Source organism: Protopterus annectens, chromosome 7.part0, assembly GCF_019279795.1.
Source record: "Protopterus annectens isolate FY-2018-M chromosome 7.part0, PAN1.0, whole genome shotgun sequence".
Classification (NCBI taxonomy): domain Eukaryota; kingdom Metazoa; phylum Chordata; order Ceratodontiformes; family Protopteridae; genus Protopterus; species Protopterus annectens.
Window position 1 is genome coordinate 1,158,708,788 of NC_056739.1, and position 18,386 is coordinate 1,158,727,173.

At 40.3% G+C, this 18,386-nt stretch overlaps 1 protein-coding gene across 5 annotated transcripts in view; it reads left to right on the forward strand.

Annotated features, from left to right (window-relative positions):
* Positions 1-18,386, forward strand: part of HERC1 (HECT and RLD domain containing E3 ubiquitin protein ligase family member 1) — a 3,987,333-nt gene that overhangs the window by 2,832,220 nt on the left and 1,136,727 nt on the right. For all 5 annotated transcript variants that reach the window (XM_044077739.1, XM_044077741.1, XM_044077740.1 and 2 more), the window contains exon 53: positions 17,296-17,432. In XM_044077739.1, coding sequence (XP_043933674.1) covers positions 17,296-17,432 — 137 coding nt within the window. The remainder of the gene's footprint in view (positions 1-17,295; positions 17,433-18,386) is intronic.

Sequence of the window (18,386 nt, forward strand, 5' to 3'; positions counted from 1 at the left end):
CCCAGAGATTACCCCGTCTATGGAACAGACTCCCCATTCATGTGAAGCAGAGTTCCTCCCTAACCCAATTCAAGTGCAACTTGGACAGTTGGATGGAAACTGGAAATTTATCCCTGGTTTGGCACCTATGTCTCTAAATGGACACACACAACTTTTAAATGATGCATGTCCCAGGCCAATGCTTAATTTATCAAGGGCATCAGAACTTGTCAGAGATTTGGGATGAATGGCTAGGGTTAAAAAGGCTCTTTTGGTCATTAGCCTAGTAAACACCTGTGAACCTATAAAAGTCCTACTGGGTAAGAGCCCATTTTCATTGGATGCCTGGGGAGAAACGCCCCAAAGTATTACAAAACATTTTAAGAATAATAATTTTGCAGTCTTTAAAAATAATACAAATAATCAACTACAGTTCAAATAATTAGATCAGATTAAACATATTGTGAAAAGATTGGTTAAGTATAGATACAAGTTATATGACAGTGATTTAGTAGTTAAAGAAAATTTTAGCCGGTTTTTAGAGAAATTAAAGGTGAGTTGGTGTAATACAATAAGGAATTGCAGTATGAAGTGAGAGAAAAGCAAGCTTATGTTATATTTAGAGAGAAAGCCAGGGAAGAATAATTGATAGGTAAGGAAGTCAGTGAAGAAGGGAGAGTAAGAAAATGTAACTTATGAATAGTCATTTGTTCACATTTAGGAATGTAGTTTACCCTGGTGTAGTACATAGCATGCAGATTGCAGTATTTAACATCATTAAGGGCCCATCCATTATCAAGAGTTTCAGTTGAGCAATGGTAAAGCTGGCAATTACATGGAACATAAAACACGGAACAGAAAACAAATAGACAATTAGTATAACACGTAGTATAGCCAACCTGCTGGCAGACAGGTTCAGTGAAAACTTCACTCCCCTGTCCCCCCATCAGTAAACCAGGACATCTCCAGCATCTGCACTCCTCCCCTCATCACCAGGAGAAAAAATACAGTCTCCATGGGACCCAATAACATCCCTGGCTGTATCCTACATGAACTCAGGCATGAGCTCTTAGTTCCATTAGACACCCTATTCGACCAAAGCCTGAGCACCGGCTTCATCCCAGCAGAATGGAGGACAGCCACTGTCATCTCTCTACACAAAGGTGGAGCGTCCTCTGACCCAGGCAATTATAGGCCCATCAGCCTAACTAGCCTGATCTGCAAGGCCATGGAACGCAATAAACAAGGACCATTGGCAAGCTCCAAACGCTTGACCCCCACACAGTTTGGTTTTGTCGAAGGGAGATCATGCCTGTTAAACTTGGTCGACTTCTTTGAAACAGTCACCAAAGCCATGGACAAGGGGAAGACTGTACACACCGCCTACCTTGACCTAGTCAAAGCCTTTGACACTATTCCCCACTCAGGCATAATAGAATAAACTCTCCCAGCTAGGCATCAACCCTTATGCTACCAGATGGATAGCTAACTGGCTCACTGATAGAACCCACTCAGTCAAAGTAGAGGAAGCCACCTTTAGTAATAGACCTATAACGAGCGGTGTACCCTAAGGATCGGTCTTGGGGCCTCTGCTGTTTGGGATATACTTTTCTGAAGTGCAAGCCAAAACCAGTGGCCTGTGGCTGACCAGGTTTGCAGATGACTGCAAGCTGGGCACTATCTTAAATTCCCCTAGTGATGTGACCATCCTCCAAGAGGGCCTTACTCAAGCTAATGACTGGTACCAGAAGCATGACCTCAAACTAAATGCCAAGAAATGCATCATTATCCCCTTTGGGGAAAATGTCATCCCCACTGTCACATTAATAATAATGTACTAAGCATGCAGTCAGTCGTGAGGGACTTGAGCACCCATGTTGATAGCAACCTGACTTTTGATGACCATGTTGCCTCCGTTGTATGGAAGGCTTTCTACATGGCCCACCTCATAAATAAGGGTATTTCATCCAGGAACAAAGGAGGACATAACATCCAAGTGCTCCTCCCTTATCAGACCCATTATCAAGTACAGTGCCCCCTTCGGCATGTACCTTGCCAAGCACATGCAGCAGCTGGAGAGACCACAGAGCTTCCTGAACAGCAAAATCAAGGGTCTCAAACACCTATGCTATACAGATAGGCTAAAAGCCCTGTCCCTCTACTCGGTCTCATACAGACTCCTCAGACGTGACCTGTGTCTGGCATACAAGGCCATTTCAGACCCAGCCTTGATGGAGTTGCTGCATATCCGTAAGACAAACTCCACTCATGCAACCCTCACGCAACGCCTTTACCTGGTGTGTGACTTTAATAGAACTTGGCGGGATAGATTTGTGTCCCAAAGATCCCCCATCTGTGGAATAGACTCCCTCTCTGTGTCAAGCAGAGTACCTCTCTAGCCCTCTTTAAGAGGAACCTGGACGACTGGATGGGAAACAAAATATACCAAAAAACAACAGAAGAGGCTCACCACGGCTTAATTTGAAGAAATTTAATACGGACAGGACACACAATCTATTAGTAAGCCCTTTCACATTTTAAAAACGTTTCATCTTGTCCGTATTAAATTTCTTCGAATTAAGCCGTGGTGAGCCTCTTCTGTTGTTTTTTTGGATTAGTAATATTGGTCTAAAGAGGCACTTTACTCGGGACTGTTTGATTTTGTATCTAAACAAAATATACCTCTGAGATCCCACCTGTGACCCTGCTGGACAGGGGAAACAGGTGCTGACTTTGAGGGAATATGGGGGAAATTCTTGGCTAGGCTTATAAGGGCTTCTGAGCCAATAGCCTAGTATCATCTTATGAACCTATGAACATGCACCTGAAAAAAAAAAGATTGCATTATTATCCTGTCATCTATACTTATACTTTTTTTTTTTTTTGAGGGCACAACTTTGTATGTATGACAGTATGAAATAATCTGGTGTGAAATATCTTAAGAGGGAACAGAAAATAATTTATTATGTCACAGTTAAAAAGTAAGAAAACATTGCATAATACAAAAAACATGCTATACATTTGTCTTTCTAGTGCTAAGTATGAACTCATGTTAAATGCAAATTTAGAGATTGTAATACATACAGTTTTTCAAAATCCAAGAAGCCATCTACTGATATAACACTGTTAAACCAGTTTACTATTTCTGCAGATTTAGTATGTACATACATAAGTACAGTCTCTAAGCAAATTTCTTCTGCAGTACACTTCTAACAAATCGAACAGGCATTTGCAAGCCAGCATTAATGCATCTCTGCAAAGCTTGAGATTCTCTTCTGACTTGTGCAGTACAGCACAATTCCCCCTAACTCTTTAGCTCTCATTTACCACTATTCCCTTAAGATGTTGATCATCCAAGCTCGAGCAACCATCTGGATAAGTCAACTTTTTCATTTTAAATTGTTTAGAATTTTGCTAATTTATCATAGGCTTAGTATTTCCTAAGACTTTTCTTCTGTACTAGTTAGGATTATCTTGCTTAGTGTTTATTTATTCCTGCCAGAATCCTCCCCACTTCCTAGTTAGTGTAATAGGCCTAACTACTGTCTTGCTAAATTGTTTTTCTTTTAGTACCCTTCACATTTTTTTTATCTCCTCTTAGATATATCTTGGTTGTGTGCAGAATATATTGTTGTGAATTATATGGTATTTAGGACTTAATTTCCTGTTGGCTGCAATTCATAACTTTGCAATGAACAAGAATAGGACCTCAGCATTTAAGAATATGGCTGTTGTATACAATAGATTCCACCTCAGAATATGCATGCTCTGTGCTTGATGTGCCTGAGGCTAGAACACTTAAAAAGAACTGCAATGTTTGCAAAGCCTTTGGCCACCGAATACTCTGGGAGTGAAAAAATAAGATGGTTTTAAAAGCTTTATTACCAGTGGATGAGAAGCATGCTGAAAAGGTCGGAGAGAAAAGTATAAGGAAAAAAAAAAGCTAGAGAGGGCTAAAACAGATAGTATAGCCACCTTTCCTGTAGTTCCAGTGGTGGAATTCCAACCAGCCAAAGTATCCAATACAGGCAATTCAAACACAATCACAACCTGTTAAGGTGGTAAAAGTTCCCTCCCAGATTTCAGGGCCTTCATGGCTGAAGGTCACTGTTATTTCTGACCATTCCGCAGTATCTGTCAGGAGTCCTTCTGCCAACATTGATGGAGACTGTGCAATGCAGACCTTGTTTGAGACTCAGGTTGACTTGGGTGTATCCTGTCATCCTGTGTGTGTCCAGAGGCCCGACAGGGCAGGACCTTTTACTTATTCTTCTTCCCAGGTTTGGTTTCAGTACTGGGAGCTGTGGAGCTAAGAGTGATTCCAGTGCAGTCTGCTTCATTGTTGACAGGACTGTCTCACTCATTGCCTGACCCCCTTCATCTGGGCTGCCTCAAAACTATCCATCTTGGTGCGGAGAGCAGTTAGGCACCAGGAGCTTTGACACTGGGGACTTTGTGATAGGTTAAGTTCCAGTTCCCTCTGGATCATTCTCGGTGTGAAGAGTTTTTGGCATTTGACCTGCCTGTGCTAAAACTGGTTTTGGTGTTGATGACTATGCATCATATGCCAACCATCAGTGCAGTTCTTTCTGTGTCGATGCCATGTTCATTGACATTAAGAGCAGTGCAGATGATCTCTGTAATGATGGACAGGACATCAACATTCAGGTCCATGGAAAGGATCACACCATGCAACCATTTAGGTTGTTACTGTCAGACGCATCACCCACTTAAACTTCCTCGAGATACCCTTCAATCAGAAGCCTTGCATCTGGTTCATTAAGCCCAAAAGAGTTGCATCTAAAAGCCTCAGAAGACCCCAATCATTGGACGAAGGTTCTTGCTTAGAACACCAGAAAGATCCCCCAAGTATACCTAAAAAAAGAACATGCAAAAGGAAGTACATAGGCAACCCCCCCTCTGTCACCCACCCACCCACACAGTTTCTCACACCAGACTTCGATCTCAGCAAAGGGGAGGGCACTCCTCAGTCTCCTTCAGAAGACTTCAAGCTTGGGGAAATAGAGTTAATGGGGTGAGCAGGGATCCTGGCCCACAAATTTTCCCACCCCTGACAGGTAGATTCTGCAGGAGGCATTTTGGATGGTCCCATCTCCATCATTACCTGATGAGATTCTGTAGGAGACATTTGGATGGTCCCATCTACAATTAAGGTGGTGGTAGTCATTCCCCACATACACACACATACAAACAGAATGATGGACTGATTTGTGGAGAGAGTTTACTGACAGCCTGATGAACCCTTTCTGCAGAGGTTTGGCAATATCCCAGGGATAGATCTCATTGTCATAAGACCCCATTTGCAGATGCTGTCATATCAGTGGCTACAAAAAGGAAAAGGAACCCTGTAGTCCATTTTCCATACAGGGATTCCTAAGCAATGGATCACATAGAGAAGCATTTGCATCAATCACTTTTGCCGTCAAGGCTTTTTTTTCCAGTGTGAGCTTGAAGAAAAGACTATTAACTCGGTGCAAAGGTTGCCCACCTCAAACATTTGTTGTCAGATTGAATCAGTTGGCAGTCATGCTGAGCATTAACTCACTGTCCTTGGGGTTCTTGCAGATGTGGCTGATGGGGTAGTCACTGTGGCTGGGGCAGCATAACTGTGATATGTCACACCTGGCTCAGACTATGTGGATTTGTGGAGAACTTCAAAATGTTCATCATGTGGTCTCTGTTGCAGTAGACTAAGCTGTATGGAATATATCCTGCCTAGGATATAACACCCATCCAGCTTTTAAAGCTTAAGGGCACAGTCCACATTCCCAGACCATTGGAAGTTCAAGAAGAGCAGAGAGAAAACCAGAGGTCTTGATGCAAAGCTTTCTTACTGCCGAAGAGAGCTCGTGTTGTAGACTTTCAAGGATTTTTGTAAGCTAGTCTATCTCCATAGCTAAGCACATGTTAACTTCAGGGGAAAAAACTTCCACTTTCATTTTTTATGGCAAATACTTGTTTTCTAATCCCAAATCTGACCTGCAGTGATTTCCTTCACAAATCCTTCTGCAGCTAAAATTTAGTTAATGCTAATCCTCCTCCCTCTGACAAGAATGGGAATTCCTTTTGTTGGATTTAGGAAAAAATGTATTCTTCTGCCAATCTTATTTTTTGAATTCTTAATTGTCAAGCTCACGTGTTATAGTTTTACTTGCTTCTTTTGAGAATATGAGGAACATAACTGGCACTTTTCCTTCATCTGAGAGCAAATCTTCTCTAGATGCTCTTATTGCTTCTCTTTCTCAAGTAACCAAACATCCTTTGCAGTGTTCCTATGACTCGGCTCATATCTCTTCCAGAACAGCAGTTACTAGGTAAAAAAACTGCACTTTATTCATCTGCTTTTACTGTATTTGTGTTTCTTCCTACTTTATTTTGCTTTTGCCTCTTCTTAAAAGTACTCGATTGTATTTATTCGGCTGCATTTATTACTGCTTGGTAGTAGCCTGATTAAATTGTAACTGTTATTCTAAACCTTTTGATTTAATCACTTGGGCTTCAGACCAGTTGTTTTACATTAAGAAAGTTTGTGGTCTGCACTGTTCTGGCAGGACAGGTATCTTACATCCTTCTAAGTTGGGAATTGCTGATTGAAGGCTCAGTGTCTGTTGTTCTAAAAGTGTATTAGTTCTGGTTTAAACACGGGCTTCAGGCCAGTTATTTTACATTAAGAAGGTTTGTGGTCTGCACTCTTGTGGGAGGAGAGGCTAGATTCTGCCCTTCTGAGCTGGGAATTTCTGGTTAAAGGCTTATTGTGCCTGCTTATTTGAACTGTTTCTTTCTGAAATTGGTGCTCCTTGTTTGCTGTAGCGTAGACTTGATTCAGGCCTGATGAAATCTAGCTTTGTTTGTATAACTTGAGCACTAATCCAGGCCATCTTTTTTGGAGAAGGTTCCCCTGCACCCTAGTGGCAGGAGTGTGCAGTTAGAACTTGTCTGATTGAAGGCTTCTAGAACAGGGCTCAGTTTTGAGCTTTTTTACTGGTTAATTGGGTAATTTGTGTAAATCAGTTTGCTCGTTTTCTATTGTTATATAAAAAAATTGCACTTTATTCATCTGCTTTTACTGTATTTGTGTTTCTTCCTACTTAACATTATTTTGCTTTTGCTGCCTGTTCTTAAAATAATTTAATTGCATTTATTCTGCTGCATTTATTACTGCTTGTTAGTAGCCTAATTAAATTGTAACTGTTATTCTAAGCCTTTGGTTTAAGCACTTGGGCTTCGGACCAGTTGTTTTACATTAAAATTTGTGGTCTGCACTGTTGTGGTAGGACAGGTAGCTTACATCCTTCTAAGTTGGGAGTTGCTGATTGAAGGCTTACTGTCTGTTATTCTAAAAGGGTATTAGTTCTGGTTTAAGCATTTGGGCTTCAGGCCAGTTATTTTACATTAAGAAGGTGTGGCCTGCACTCTTGTGGGGGTAGATTCTGCCCTTCTGAGCTGGGTGTTTCTCTTTAAAGGCTTATTGTGCCTGCTTATTTGAACTGTTTCTTTCTGAAATTGGTATGCGTTGTTTGCTGTAGCATAGACTAGATTCAAACCCACCTTTTTTTTTTGGAGAAGGTTCCCCTGCACCCTAGTGGCAGGAGTGTGAAGTTAGAACTTGTCTTATCGAAGACAGCTGGAACGGGGCTCAGCTTTTAGCTTTTTATTGGTTAATTGGTTTAAATCAGTTTGCTCATTTGCTACTGTTATATTATAAAAAAAAATACACTTTATGCATTGCCGCTTAGCTAGGGTTAAACTATTCCCAGTGCCATAAAGTCTTCTCTTCAAATTTTCCCTTAGAACTAGCCAGTTTTTTTTAGTTTTAGCACTCAAATCTGTTTCTTTGAGCTCAGCACTTGTTCAGAACTCGTTGTAAGCACTAAATAAGCTACAAATTACAACAGCACTCAACTTTCCTCATTTATCTAGAGGAAAACAGTTTTTAGTACTTAATAAATAAGCACCTGTCCAGGCATCTCTAAGGGTCAGCTCCAGGTGTTTTCTCCTGTCTACCGGATGAATCTGTGTATCTTGGGACAATGCAGCAATTGCCTCATGTACACAGACAACCCTCTCCTCCTACCACCCAACACTACAACCTGTGAGAGATGCACTTATATAGACAAACTGGAAGCAAAGCTCTCGTTACCCAAGACTGGACTAGACAGTCAAGAGGAGAAGGTAATCACTTGCACCATACCACACTCATCACATAGTCCCTCAAAACCTACACCACCAAAGCACACACACACAAACACAAAACACACACCTGCATTCGCGGAGGCTTTCAATAAAAATCTTCCGAAACAACAAAGACCTCCAAAGCAGAAATGCAAGCAACCTCCACCCCCAACACAATGACACATAGCCCACAAACTCAGTGTGCCACTCAACCACAGCCCATAAGGCATAACATACCCAACACTCTAGTGATAGGCGACTCTATAGTCAAGCACACTGATGTTCCACTCACTAGGCTAAACAAGGAGAAAGTTACTGTCAGCGGTTTGTCGGGTGCCAGGATCCGCCACATAACGCATGCACTCAGTTCACTCCACAACAAGTACAAATATGACTCTGTCATTGTCCATGTTGGTGTGAATGACCTGAGACGTACCTCCCTGCACTATATGAAGAGAGACATGGAGGAGCTCTCCGATCTTGTAGCCCAGGCAGGTATGACCGTAGCCCTGAGTAGCATCCTGCCATCACCCAGAATGATACCACAGTACAAGGACAAAATGATTGACTTCAGCAATTGGCTAAGCTTCTGATGTCATTGTAAGGGGGATCCAGTATCTGTCTGCCTGGGATGACATGATCAACAGACCACGATGCTTTGCCAGAGATGGCCTGCACCTGTTGCCCTTGGGATTCCAAATACTGGCTAAGGCTGTTGTCACCCCTATAGTGCATTTTTTAGGCACGAGCAAGGTTCAAATGACAAATTCACCCCATAACAGGTATAAGCAAGCAAAATCTGAGGGTAATGCTACTCAATGGTAGAAGTCTAAACCTCAAAATGCACTCACTCGAGGCACTCCTTAAAATGGAGAACATAGACATCTGTGCAGTGACAGAGATTTGGTTCAAAGCTCCAGAGAGCACCCCTGCATTACCGGGCTGTAATTCATACCACACATTTCAGCCAGCTAACCTGGACCGAAACACTAAAGGCGGAGGCGTGTCTATATTCATTAAGGATAACCACACCTTCAGGCTAGTTGCGTAGCAGAATGCATCAGAGATTATCCAAGTGCAACTAACTCTGGGCAAGACCGCAATCCAAATTGTAGCTAGCTACAGATCCCCCACCATGCCCTAGGATTCCCACTCCTCATTTCTTGATACACTGGAAAATATTAGGGTACAACCCAACACCCTAATAATGGGCGATTTCAACTACCCCACCATTAACTGGGAAAACTACTCATGTACCAACTCTTTTACTCAAAGTTTTCTGGAATTCATAAATTCCAACTTCTTGGGTGAACTTATTCATACCCCCACCAGGGGCAGCAATATCCTAGACCTGGTCATTACCAACATGGGCGACTGGTGTTCCACACCAGGGGTCAATTCCTCGTTGGTCAGAACCGACCACAAGCTAATCACCCTAGACATCCACATTCTGCCCCCACCCCCCATTAGGGAACTCACCATAAAAAATTTCTCCAAAGCCAACTTCACGCTTCTTAAGACAGAAGTGGCAAACTTCACGACACCCATGCGGATGAACGATCGAGGTACGACTGCTGAATCCTACACAAATGCACTTTATAAGCACTTTACACATGTCCATGGATCGTGCTATCCCTAACAGAACCAAGATGCTATCCTCCAGAGAAAGGAACCCAATCTGGTGGTCCACTGCCATAAACAAACTCTACAACAGAAGAAAGAAATTGTTGCAAAAAAGATTATATCCCATGATTGGAGGAACTCCCTGGTCAGCCTCAGTAAGAACCTGACATCCCTTATAAAATCCTCCAAAGCTAGTTACGAAAACAAAATTGCCACTGATTCTAAAGACAACCACAAAGCATTCTATAGCTATGTCAAGAATCTCAATGGCAACACTCAGATCTGCTTTGAGTTACAGCACAATGGCACTTAACATACAGAACCAACTGAATATTGCCAACATCTTGGCAGATAGGTTGTGCTAACTTTACTCCCCTCTCACCCCCTAAAGGGCCCATCTCTTTAACGGAAGAATGCAAAGTTCCTGTAATCATGGCTGCACAGGTATAAACCACACTCTCCAAAGCCAAGAACAGAGCATCCATGGGACCTGACAACATTCCAGGCTGCATTCTACACGATCTGTAGAACAAACTGTCACCCCACCTAAGTACCATGTTCAATCATAGCCTCACCTCAGGCTTTGGGCCCACTGAATGGCGCACAGCAACGGTTATCCCACTCCACAAAGGGGGAGCCACCACGGACCCCAGGAACTACCGCTCCATTAGCCTGGTCTGCAAGGCCATGGAACATATCATCATGGAACTTATAAACAAAGATATTGATAATCTCCAAACTCTGGACCTCACCCAGTTCAGGTTTGTAAAAGGTAGATCATGTCTCCTTAACCCGATAGACTTCTTTGAAACCATCACCAAAGCCGTAGACAAGGGTAAGGTTGTTCACACAGCTTATCTAGATCTCGCCAAGGCTTTCGACACCATCCCCCACTCTGGAATTATAGATAAACTCACTAAACTAGGTATAAATTCCTATGTCACAAGATGGGTTGCTATTTGGCACACTGACAGAACCCACACTGTGCAAGTAGTAGACTCCAAGTCCGACTTCAGACCAGTGACAAGTGGAGTACCACAGGGTTCAGTCCTGGGTCCTCTCCTGTTTGGTATCTACTTCTCTGAAGTACAAGCTAACACAGAAGGTCTTTGGCTAACGAAGTTCGCAGATGACTGCAAACTAGGAGCCGTAATCAAAGCTCCTAACAATGTGGACATCCTACAAAATGGCCTCACTGAGACAGATACCTGGTGTCAAAGCCATGGCCTCAAGCTCAGTGCCAAAAAGTGCATTGTCATCCTCTTTGGTAAAAACTCTGTACCCATGAACTACCACATAAGCGGTAGTCTACTTAACACTGAAAGTGTGATAACAGACCTTGCGACACAGGTGGACAGTAGTCTCTACTTTGATAATCACATCGCCACATTAGTCAGAAAATCCTTCTACGTGGCACACCTCATCACAAAAGGTTTCTCATCCAGGAAAAAAGAGGTCATTGTTCCCCTCTACTGGTCACTCATTAGACCCATTATAGAGTACAATGCCCCTTTTAGTATGTACCTCACAAGACATCTGCTACAACTGGAAAGGCTGCAGAAATACCTCACATCGAGGATTACTGGTCTCAAACAGATGCCCTACACAGACCATCTCAAAAACCTCCAGCTTTACTCCATTGCATATCACCTACTCTGAGGCGATCTCTGCCTAACATACAAAGCTATGTCAAACCCGGAGCTGTTGGACAAGCTCCACTTAAAGAAATTCCAATCCCTCAGAGCTACATGCTCTAGGGACCTAAACCTTGTCGCCACAATAAACAGAACATGCTGGAGGGATAGATTCCTGTCCCAGAGACTTCCCATACTCTGGAACAAACTACCTGTCCATATCAAACAAAGCTCCTCCTCAGCACTCTTCAAGAAAAATCTTGATGATTGGATGGGAAATAGGAAATTCACCCTGGGGATCACTTCTGTGGCTCTGCTCGAAAGAGGCACAGGAAAATAATTTTCTTGGGTGGCAAAAACCAGGATACCTTTTTGGCCAGGCTTATATAGGCCCTAAGGCCAGTAGCCTAGTACCTACCTATGAACCTATGAGATGATTTTCATATTTGCTTTATCTAAATTTGCCTGAAGATTTAAAAGGTGAAATTTTGAATTCTCCCCCTTGATAGGGAGTTTGTATTTGGACCATCTGCTGCCGAGGTCCTGAAAAAATGTGATGAAAGAGGAAAACTGATATAAGAAGTGACTGAGATTTTTCAGCCTTCCTTCTCCATCTTTGTTAAAGGTTTCATCCCTAATTGAAGATCCAAGAAAATAGAGACTCCGCAAACTTCAGTTAAATTGGCATTAAATTCTTGGTCTTGCAGAGGTACTTCTTCCAGGAAGCAAAAAGGCTTGAAAGAATTTGTGCTTCTTAAAATCCCAGCAGCACAGTTTTGAGGAAGGGTCTCCAACAGCAGCAGGGGTTTCTTCGGTTGACTCTCCTTTGTGGCAGAGACGGTCCACAAAATCATGGATTTCGTGGTTCTTTCCCCCATAAAGCAACAGCAGAACTCCTAACTGTTCTCCTTTGGAGGCAGTAAGTGACACGTGGGCAGAACACTTTGCCAGCATTGACAAAGGTATGTGGTTATCCTAAGCTGAATCTATTTAGTTCTCCTTGGAAGCACCATTTTCATATGTTCTTTTTTCCTCAAACCCAGGCAGTGGTGATAAGTGTTCTTATTTAGTAATTTGGGTTTGGGACCCAATCTGTATTTATCTAACCAATTCCCATGACCAATACTAAGAGTGCTGTTAAAAATAAAGAGACAAAAAGCACACCTAATTCTTCTGTCTCCAGACAGCCTTAATTAATGCTCCTTACCCAAATGTTGATGACTCTTGCAGTAACGTTGGCTTTGCCGGTTGTATTTGTGTTTCAACAGCAGGACATATATCTGTAATTAAATCTCGGGTCCCAAATTTTATTTGCATTGAGGATCTCAATTTAATTCTAAGCCTTTTTTTCTCCAGAGGTGGTGTCTATCTTGAGTAAAGCTAAAGCACCAAGTATTAGGACATCCTTATAGATCCAAATGCATCAGATGTTCCCTTTCAATTTAGACTTTAGTCTTTGCTCAGTTTTTTGGCATTCAAATACTTAACCTCTTTGTTTGGTACCAGCCGGGCATAGTTTCTGCTATTTTAGCCTCTTTACCTGTTTCTGTTGTTATAGCGTATCTGCTTGTTGTATAACGGTATTTGAAGAGAATCATATATGGAATCCATGCATCTAGTAGCTCTTGCTTGGGTCTCAAGTTCTGTAGGCCAAAAAAAATGCTTTTTCCTTTTTGAGACTTCTCAGTAAATTAGAGTCTTAACAACTGTTGTTAGAAGTTTTTTTTTATTGTACTGTTATCAGGGTTTTTGAGCTGCAAGCATTAATATGCAAAGAGAAATACATAACTTTTCATTGAAAGAGGATGTTATCAAGGCAGAGCACATCATGAAATGGGAGTATAGATCTGCAAGTCTGATTGATCAGCTGTTTAATTGATGAAGAGAAAAAATATCCAGTCACTAAATGTATTCTTTCCATATGGCTAGCTTGATGGCATTTACCTTTTGTTATGAAAAATATAACGAATTTGAAGGGTAGAGTGAGTGCTCACTTTTAGGTCAGCAACTATCACTGCAGCCATCTTAATAAGTGTATCTGCCTAAAATGTTTGTGAGGCAGTTCTACAGATATACATTCACATTTCCCCCCAGATGCTGAAAACTTAATGTCCATTCCTTAAATTTTTATGGAGGTAGAAGAGGAGAGGGGAACAACATAAATATTGGGGCTGGTTTCACAGAGAGGAATGTTTTAAAAACTTTGGGGAACTGCAGGAAGAATTCTAGTTACACAGTGAAAAGGAATGGGAATTTCAAGGTGTATTAATGAAGTGGGATAGAAACAAACAACAAGGGCAACTGTTAGTGAACCATCACAAATATCTAAAGAACTGTTAGGGAACCACCACAAATTTTTGAAGAGATTAATGAAAGAAAAATGGAAGGATCAAATAATAAGAAATTCATTTTCCAGGCATTGAAACTTTGGAAGGCTAAAGAATTAGATATAGACAGAAGAATGAAGCAAAAGTTGGGGAAAAGGATTTGCAGGTGAAAATAGATGATGATGGTGTGTGGGCTGTTGTAATGTAGCACCCCATATTCACCACAAAAGCAAGGAAGTTTAAAATATTTGCCTGGAAATGCTTCCACTGTTACTTTTGCACACCTTGCCAGACTAAGTAGAATGTTTGTAATCGCTGGAACCTACTATTGGAGGTGTACACAGGAAGTAAAGGCAAAAGGCTACATATTTTTAGATTGCCAAGCATTAAGCCAGTTTAAAGAAGAAATGGGGAGAGTATTGAAGGGGGATTGTTGGAGAGAGAGAGAATGAAACTAACAAAACAATTGTTCTAGTTAGGGGCAGATAGGTCCCAGGCTTGTATACAGAACTCATAGCGGTAATGTTGATAGTTGAAAAAAATTACAAACAAAATGAAAGGAAAGACCACCGCCCTCCTGCTTGTGAGGGAAGTTGAAATGGTAACACGACTGGGTAAAATAAAAAAGAGATGGAAATAGAAAAGCAAAGGGGAGCTGGAGGACAATAGGATAAAATGCATAATAACAATGTAAACAGTTTGTCTAATGGACATTGGGTCAGGCCTGACAATGATGAAAGGTCAAAGTCGATTTCATAAGTAAAATTAAATTGTTCCGTATGCATTATAAAATGAAGTAGAATAAATAAGAATGAAGAATATTTACTTGCTGTGGCTGCAGCCTAAAAGAATGTAGCAGTACAAGTGGAATAAGTATAATAGACACAGACTGTTACCAGAAGTAAAATAGACATGTCAGGCATGAGGAAGGTGTTTGCAAGTAAGTTAATATTCATAATTTTAGCATAAACACCATGGTACAATATTCATGAAGAATGCACAGCTGGCTAAGTATTACAAATGGTTATGAAGAATTTGTAAACATTATTATTTGGATATTCAGCTGAACCTAATGTATCACACTTAAGGAAACAGGATTACAGTAAATACTGCATAGAATCTGGTCCAGTTACCAGGAAGACATAAACTTTCACCATGCATGAGAATTGCCCAGTATGTAGTCTGTATTAAATATATGTTAATAAAATGATGTTTTGGTTAAAAAATAATAAAACATGATGTCTGTTCCAGATTTGAAGCACAGTTTTGTTTAATTATCTTGAAGAGGATAGTTTAAACCATTTATTTATAACTGGGAGCTGAGAATACACTTCTTGGCGCACTCTCAACTGTATTATGATTTAGTTGCATTAACATGGTAATGCTGGGTAGGTATATATGCCTTAACAAGCAAATGTTTTGAATAACGAGCATTGTTGCAGGAGAGTCTTCTTCCTTCTGCTGGCTGCTTACACATTATTTACCTTACAGCTGTTTGTATGAAGTTGATGTTCAGCAGTGACACTTAATGAGTGTGTTGTCTCATTATATGATTATATTACCAAGTGTAACCATAGCCTGTTATACACTTCAAAGAAAATTGTAATAAACTTAAAAGATTTTTTTTAAAGGAAAGTGGATGAGAAGTAAACAAAATTACTTTAAAGCTGTATTGAATGAATTGTGTAAATAATTATTTAAAACCTAAAAAGCTACATTATTCATGCATTTTCAATAAATTCTAATATGTGTAAGGAAATGTGGAAAAAATTATATGTATTTGTATCTGCCACTGCGAATATGTGCTTGGTTAAATGTTGCTTCCTCATTTGGACTTCAGCTTAATTAGTCTTACTCTTCCCACTTAAAGATGTAACTGTGGAAACAAGGAAACAACTTATCCTATGTGAATCAAAGCAAAAGGCACTGAAACTCTGTATGTTGTCTTCCATAAGCAGAGACAGAGTGATAAGTCTGTCAGTCAAGGGAGTTACTGCAGTTTGTTTGCTGGAGCATAACTTTGAGACGGATACCAGCTTCATTTGATATCTACCTTTAAGGACTCTGAGAATGCATTCTGATTCTGAAAGGTAGAGCTGTAGGATGCAGTACATTTATTTTCTTAAAGCAGCCAGAGTCTAGTTAACTAATATGTATTGTTTTTCTCCACATTTCCTGCCTGTTTATTTTCATTCCCTCATACATTTATTTGTAAGAACAGTGCTTTATGTTATTTAAAGTTAGAGTTTTAGTGTTAAACTGTAAATGTTTGCGACTGATGGTTTATCACCTTAAAAATGTATGCAAGTTTACTGTTGTACATTCAGCTGTGGGGTGACTGCTCGGAGTTAATTGCTAAAGTTTAAATATTTAAAGGCGGTCTTATATTAGGAGTGAATGGTAAGGTGTTCATTTGTTAGTTTTGACTAACCAGTGGCAGATGTACCATGAACTGGGAAAGGAGAGTGTAAGGACTGGTGCATTGCCATTTACACCCACTCTAGAAAAATATTGTACAAGTGTATGCAGCTTAATTTTGCTCCGGTTTCCTTTGCTGTTGGTAAGGTTGTACTAGAAGTCATTGTATTCAGTTTCAGGTAAATAAAATCTCTGGGAGCAAGGAATTATATCTCTGATCTGGGACTGTACATTGTAAAGCTCATTTGGGTATAGCAAGGCCTGGCTGTTACCCAAGGTAGCAGTGCACATTTACTGTATACCCAGTAGACCACATACTATCTGGACTGAACTCTCCCTGTGTGTGTTTTTTTTTTGTCTTGTAAAATATTGACAGCAGTGGTGCAGCATTTAAAACCTGCAGCCCCTGCCCATCACAAATGCCATTTATTCTCTCAGTTTTATGTTAGAGTTTTTTATTGTATAATATGTGACAGATATATATAGATTTCTTGCCTTCAAGGCTTCTTTGGACATCTCCAAAAGTGGGTACTGATGTTATAATGCTGTGTACCTTGATGAGCAGCAAAAAAACATATTTTTGAACTCTGTTGCTTCCCTTTTATAGTTGTGCAACCTCTGATTGCCCCCACATGCTGTATTCACTCAGCCATAGGTACGTCCAACTGTAAGAAGAAATCTGACTGGAAGATAAATATCAATATACTGTTTTATTCCAACCATGTTTTGATCTCCCACAGGAAATTATTATGTTATATGAACTTCTACTTTTATGAGGGATGTGTTCATATGGATGTCTTGCCACATCTATTTTTGTGTATATGTTTTGCTTTTAATTAATGAAATTTGTTTGGGACCATTATGTTTATTTTTGCTAACACTAAGTGTTAATTGTTTAAATTGCACTGTGCTAACCCAAACATGCTTGAAAATATGTTTGTAAAGGCCATGGTGTGTTTGATTTACTTCTACCAAGAAGTATTGAAATACTTGGTGATCATTATCTAAATATAGTAATTTATTCTAGTATTATCCTGGAATCATTATGCATTTTGAAAAAAAAATGGATAAGCAATGAAAGAAGCTTAATTTGTGTTTTGTCTGTTATACTTTCCTTACAGAGAAGAAACAGCTGATGAGAACTTGAGTACCCTGGGTTCCCCAAGTGATCCTAGCTTATTCCCTATCTGCTGGAGTGTTAGTGGCAAGTATCTTGCAGCAGCTTTGGAGAAGAGGGTGAACATCTGGCTAGTAAATGGTATGATGCATTACTGAACTATATATGTTTATGATTTGATAAGCAGCATGGTGTTTCATTTTTCACATTTTTCAGCTGTTCAGAACATGATTGCTGTACATGCTTTATAACATTTCACATTTGTTGATACTGGTGTTACCATGTAGCTTGCTGTCCACAAATTTAATTTGGAAGATGCATTTCTGTTTGCTGAAACATGGTTAAGTATAAGTGTATGTGCTTTCAAATTTTTTGCAGTCTGCATTAAGAAAACTTTGTATGATTGACAGCAGTAATAGCTAGCAAACTTTGCATTATTAGGAAATAATGAATGCCTGAAGGGCTTGATAATGTGTGTCATTAGAAGTGGAAAGTCTTTTTTCCCCGAAATAGCCATTATTCCATATTTATGTCTAGCTTGGTGAGTATTATTATATTTATAAAATAGTCACTGCGAGGGTAAAGTATAAAGATTTTGATAATGTTTCGCAAAATCTACTTCACAGAATGGACAGGAGAACTGACAAGTATCAGCTTACAGGAGGCAGGGTCATCTGCAGGTTTTATGTCATTCACAGAAACTAGTGACAGCCCATACTGTGCTCAGTTCAGGAGAGCTACTGCATATGCTTGGATGAAAATTATATAACATAAAGCATATGGCAGTATAGGAACAGCACAGATGATCATTAGGTAGTAAAGGCCGACACGTACACGCACACACAGACACACACACATTTTCTATGTGTTTGACAAAAAAGTATCTCAGACAGAGAAAATTGTTCAGAATAAAAAATGTGGATGCATTAAAGTATTGCTGTAGATTAATAGTGACTCCACAGACAGTCTAGAACTGGGTATTATAAGTATTAGTTGTAATTTTGCAAAGGGCATATTTGTGCACTATTTTCTGAGTTGACGTCCCTTATTGACATGAGTCTACAGCTCTTTTGTTGAACTTTACTGTTCCCAGAT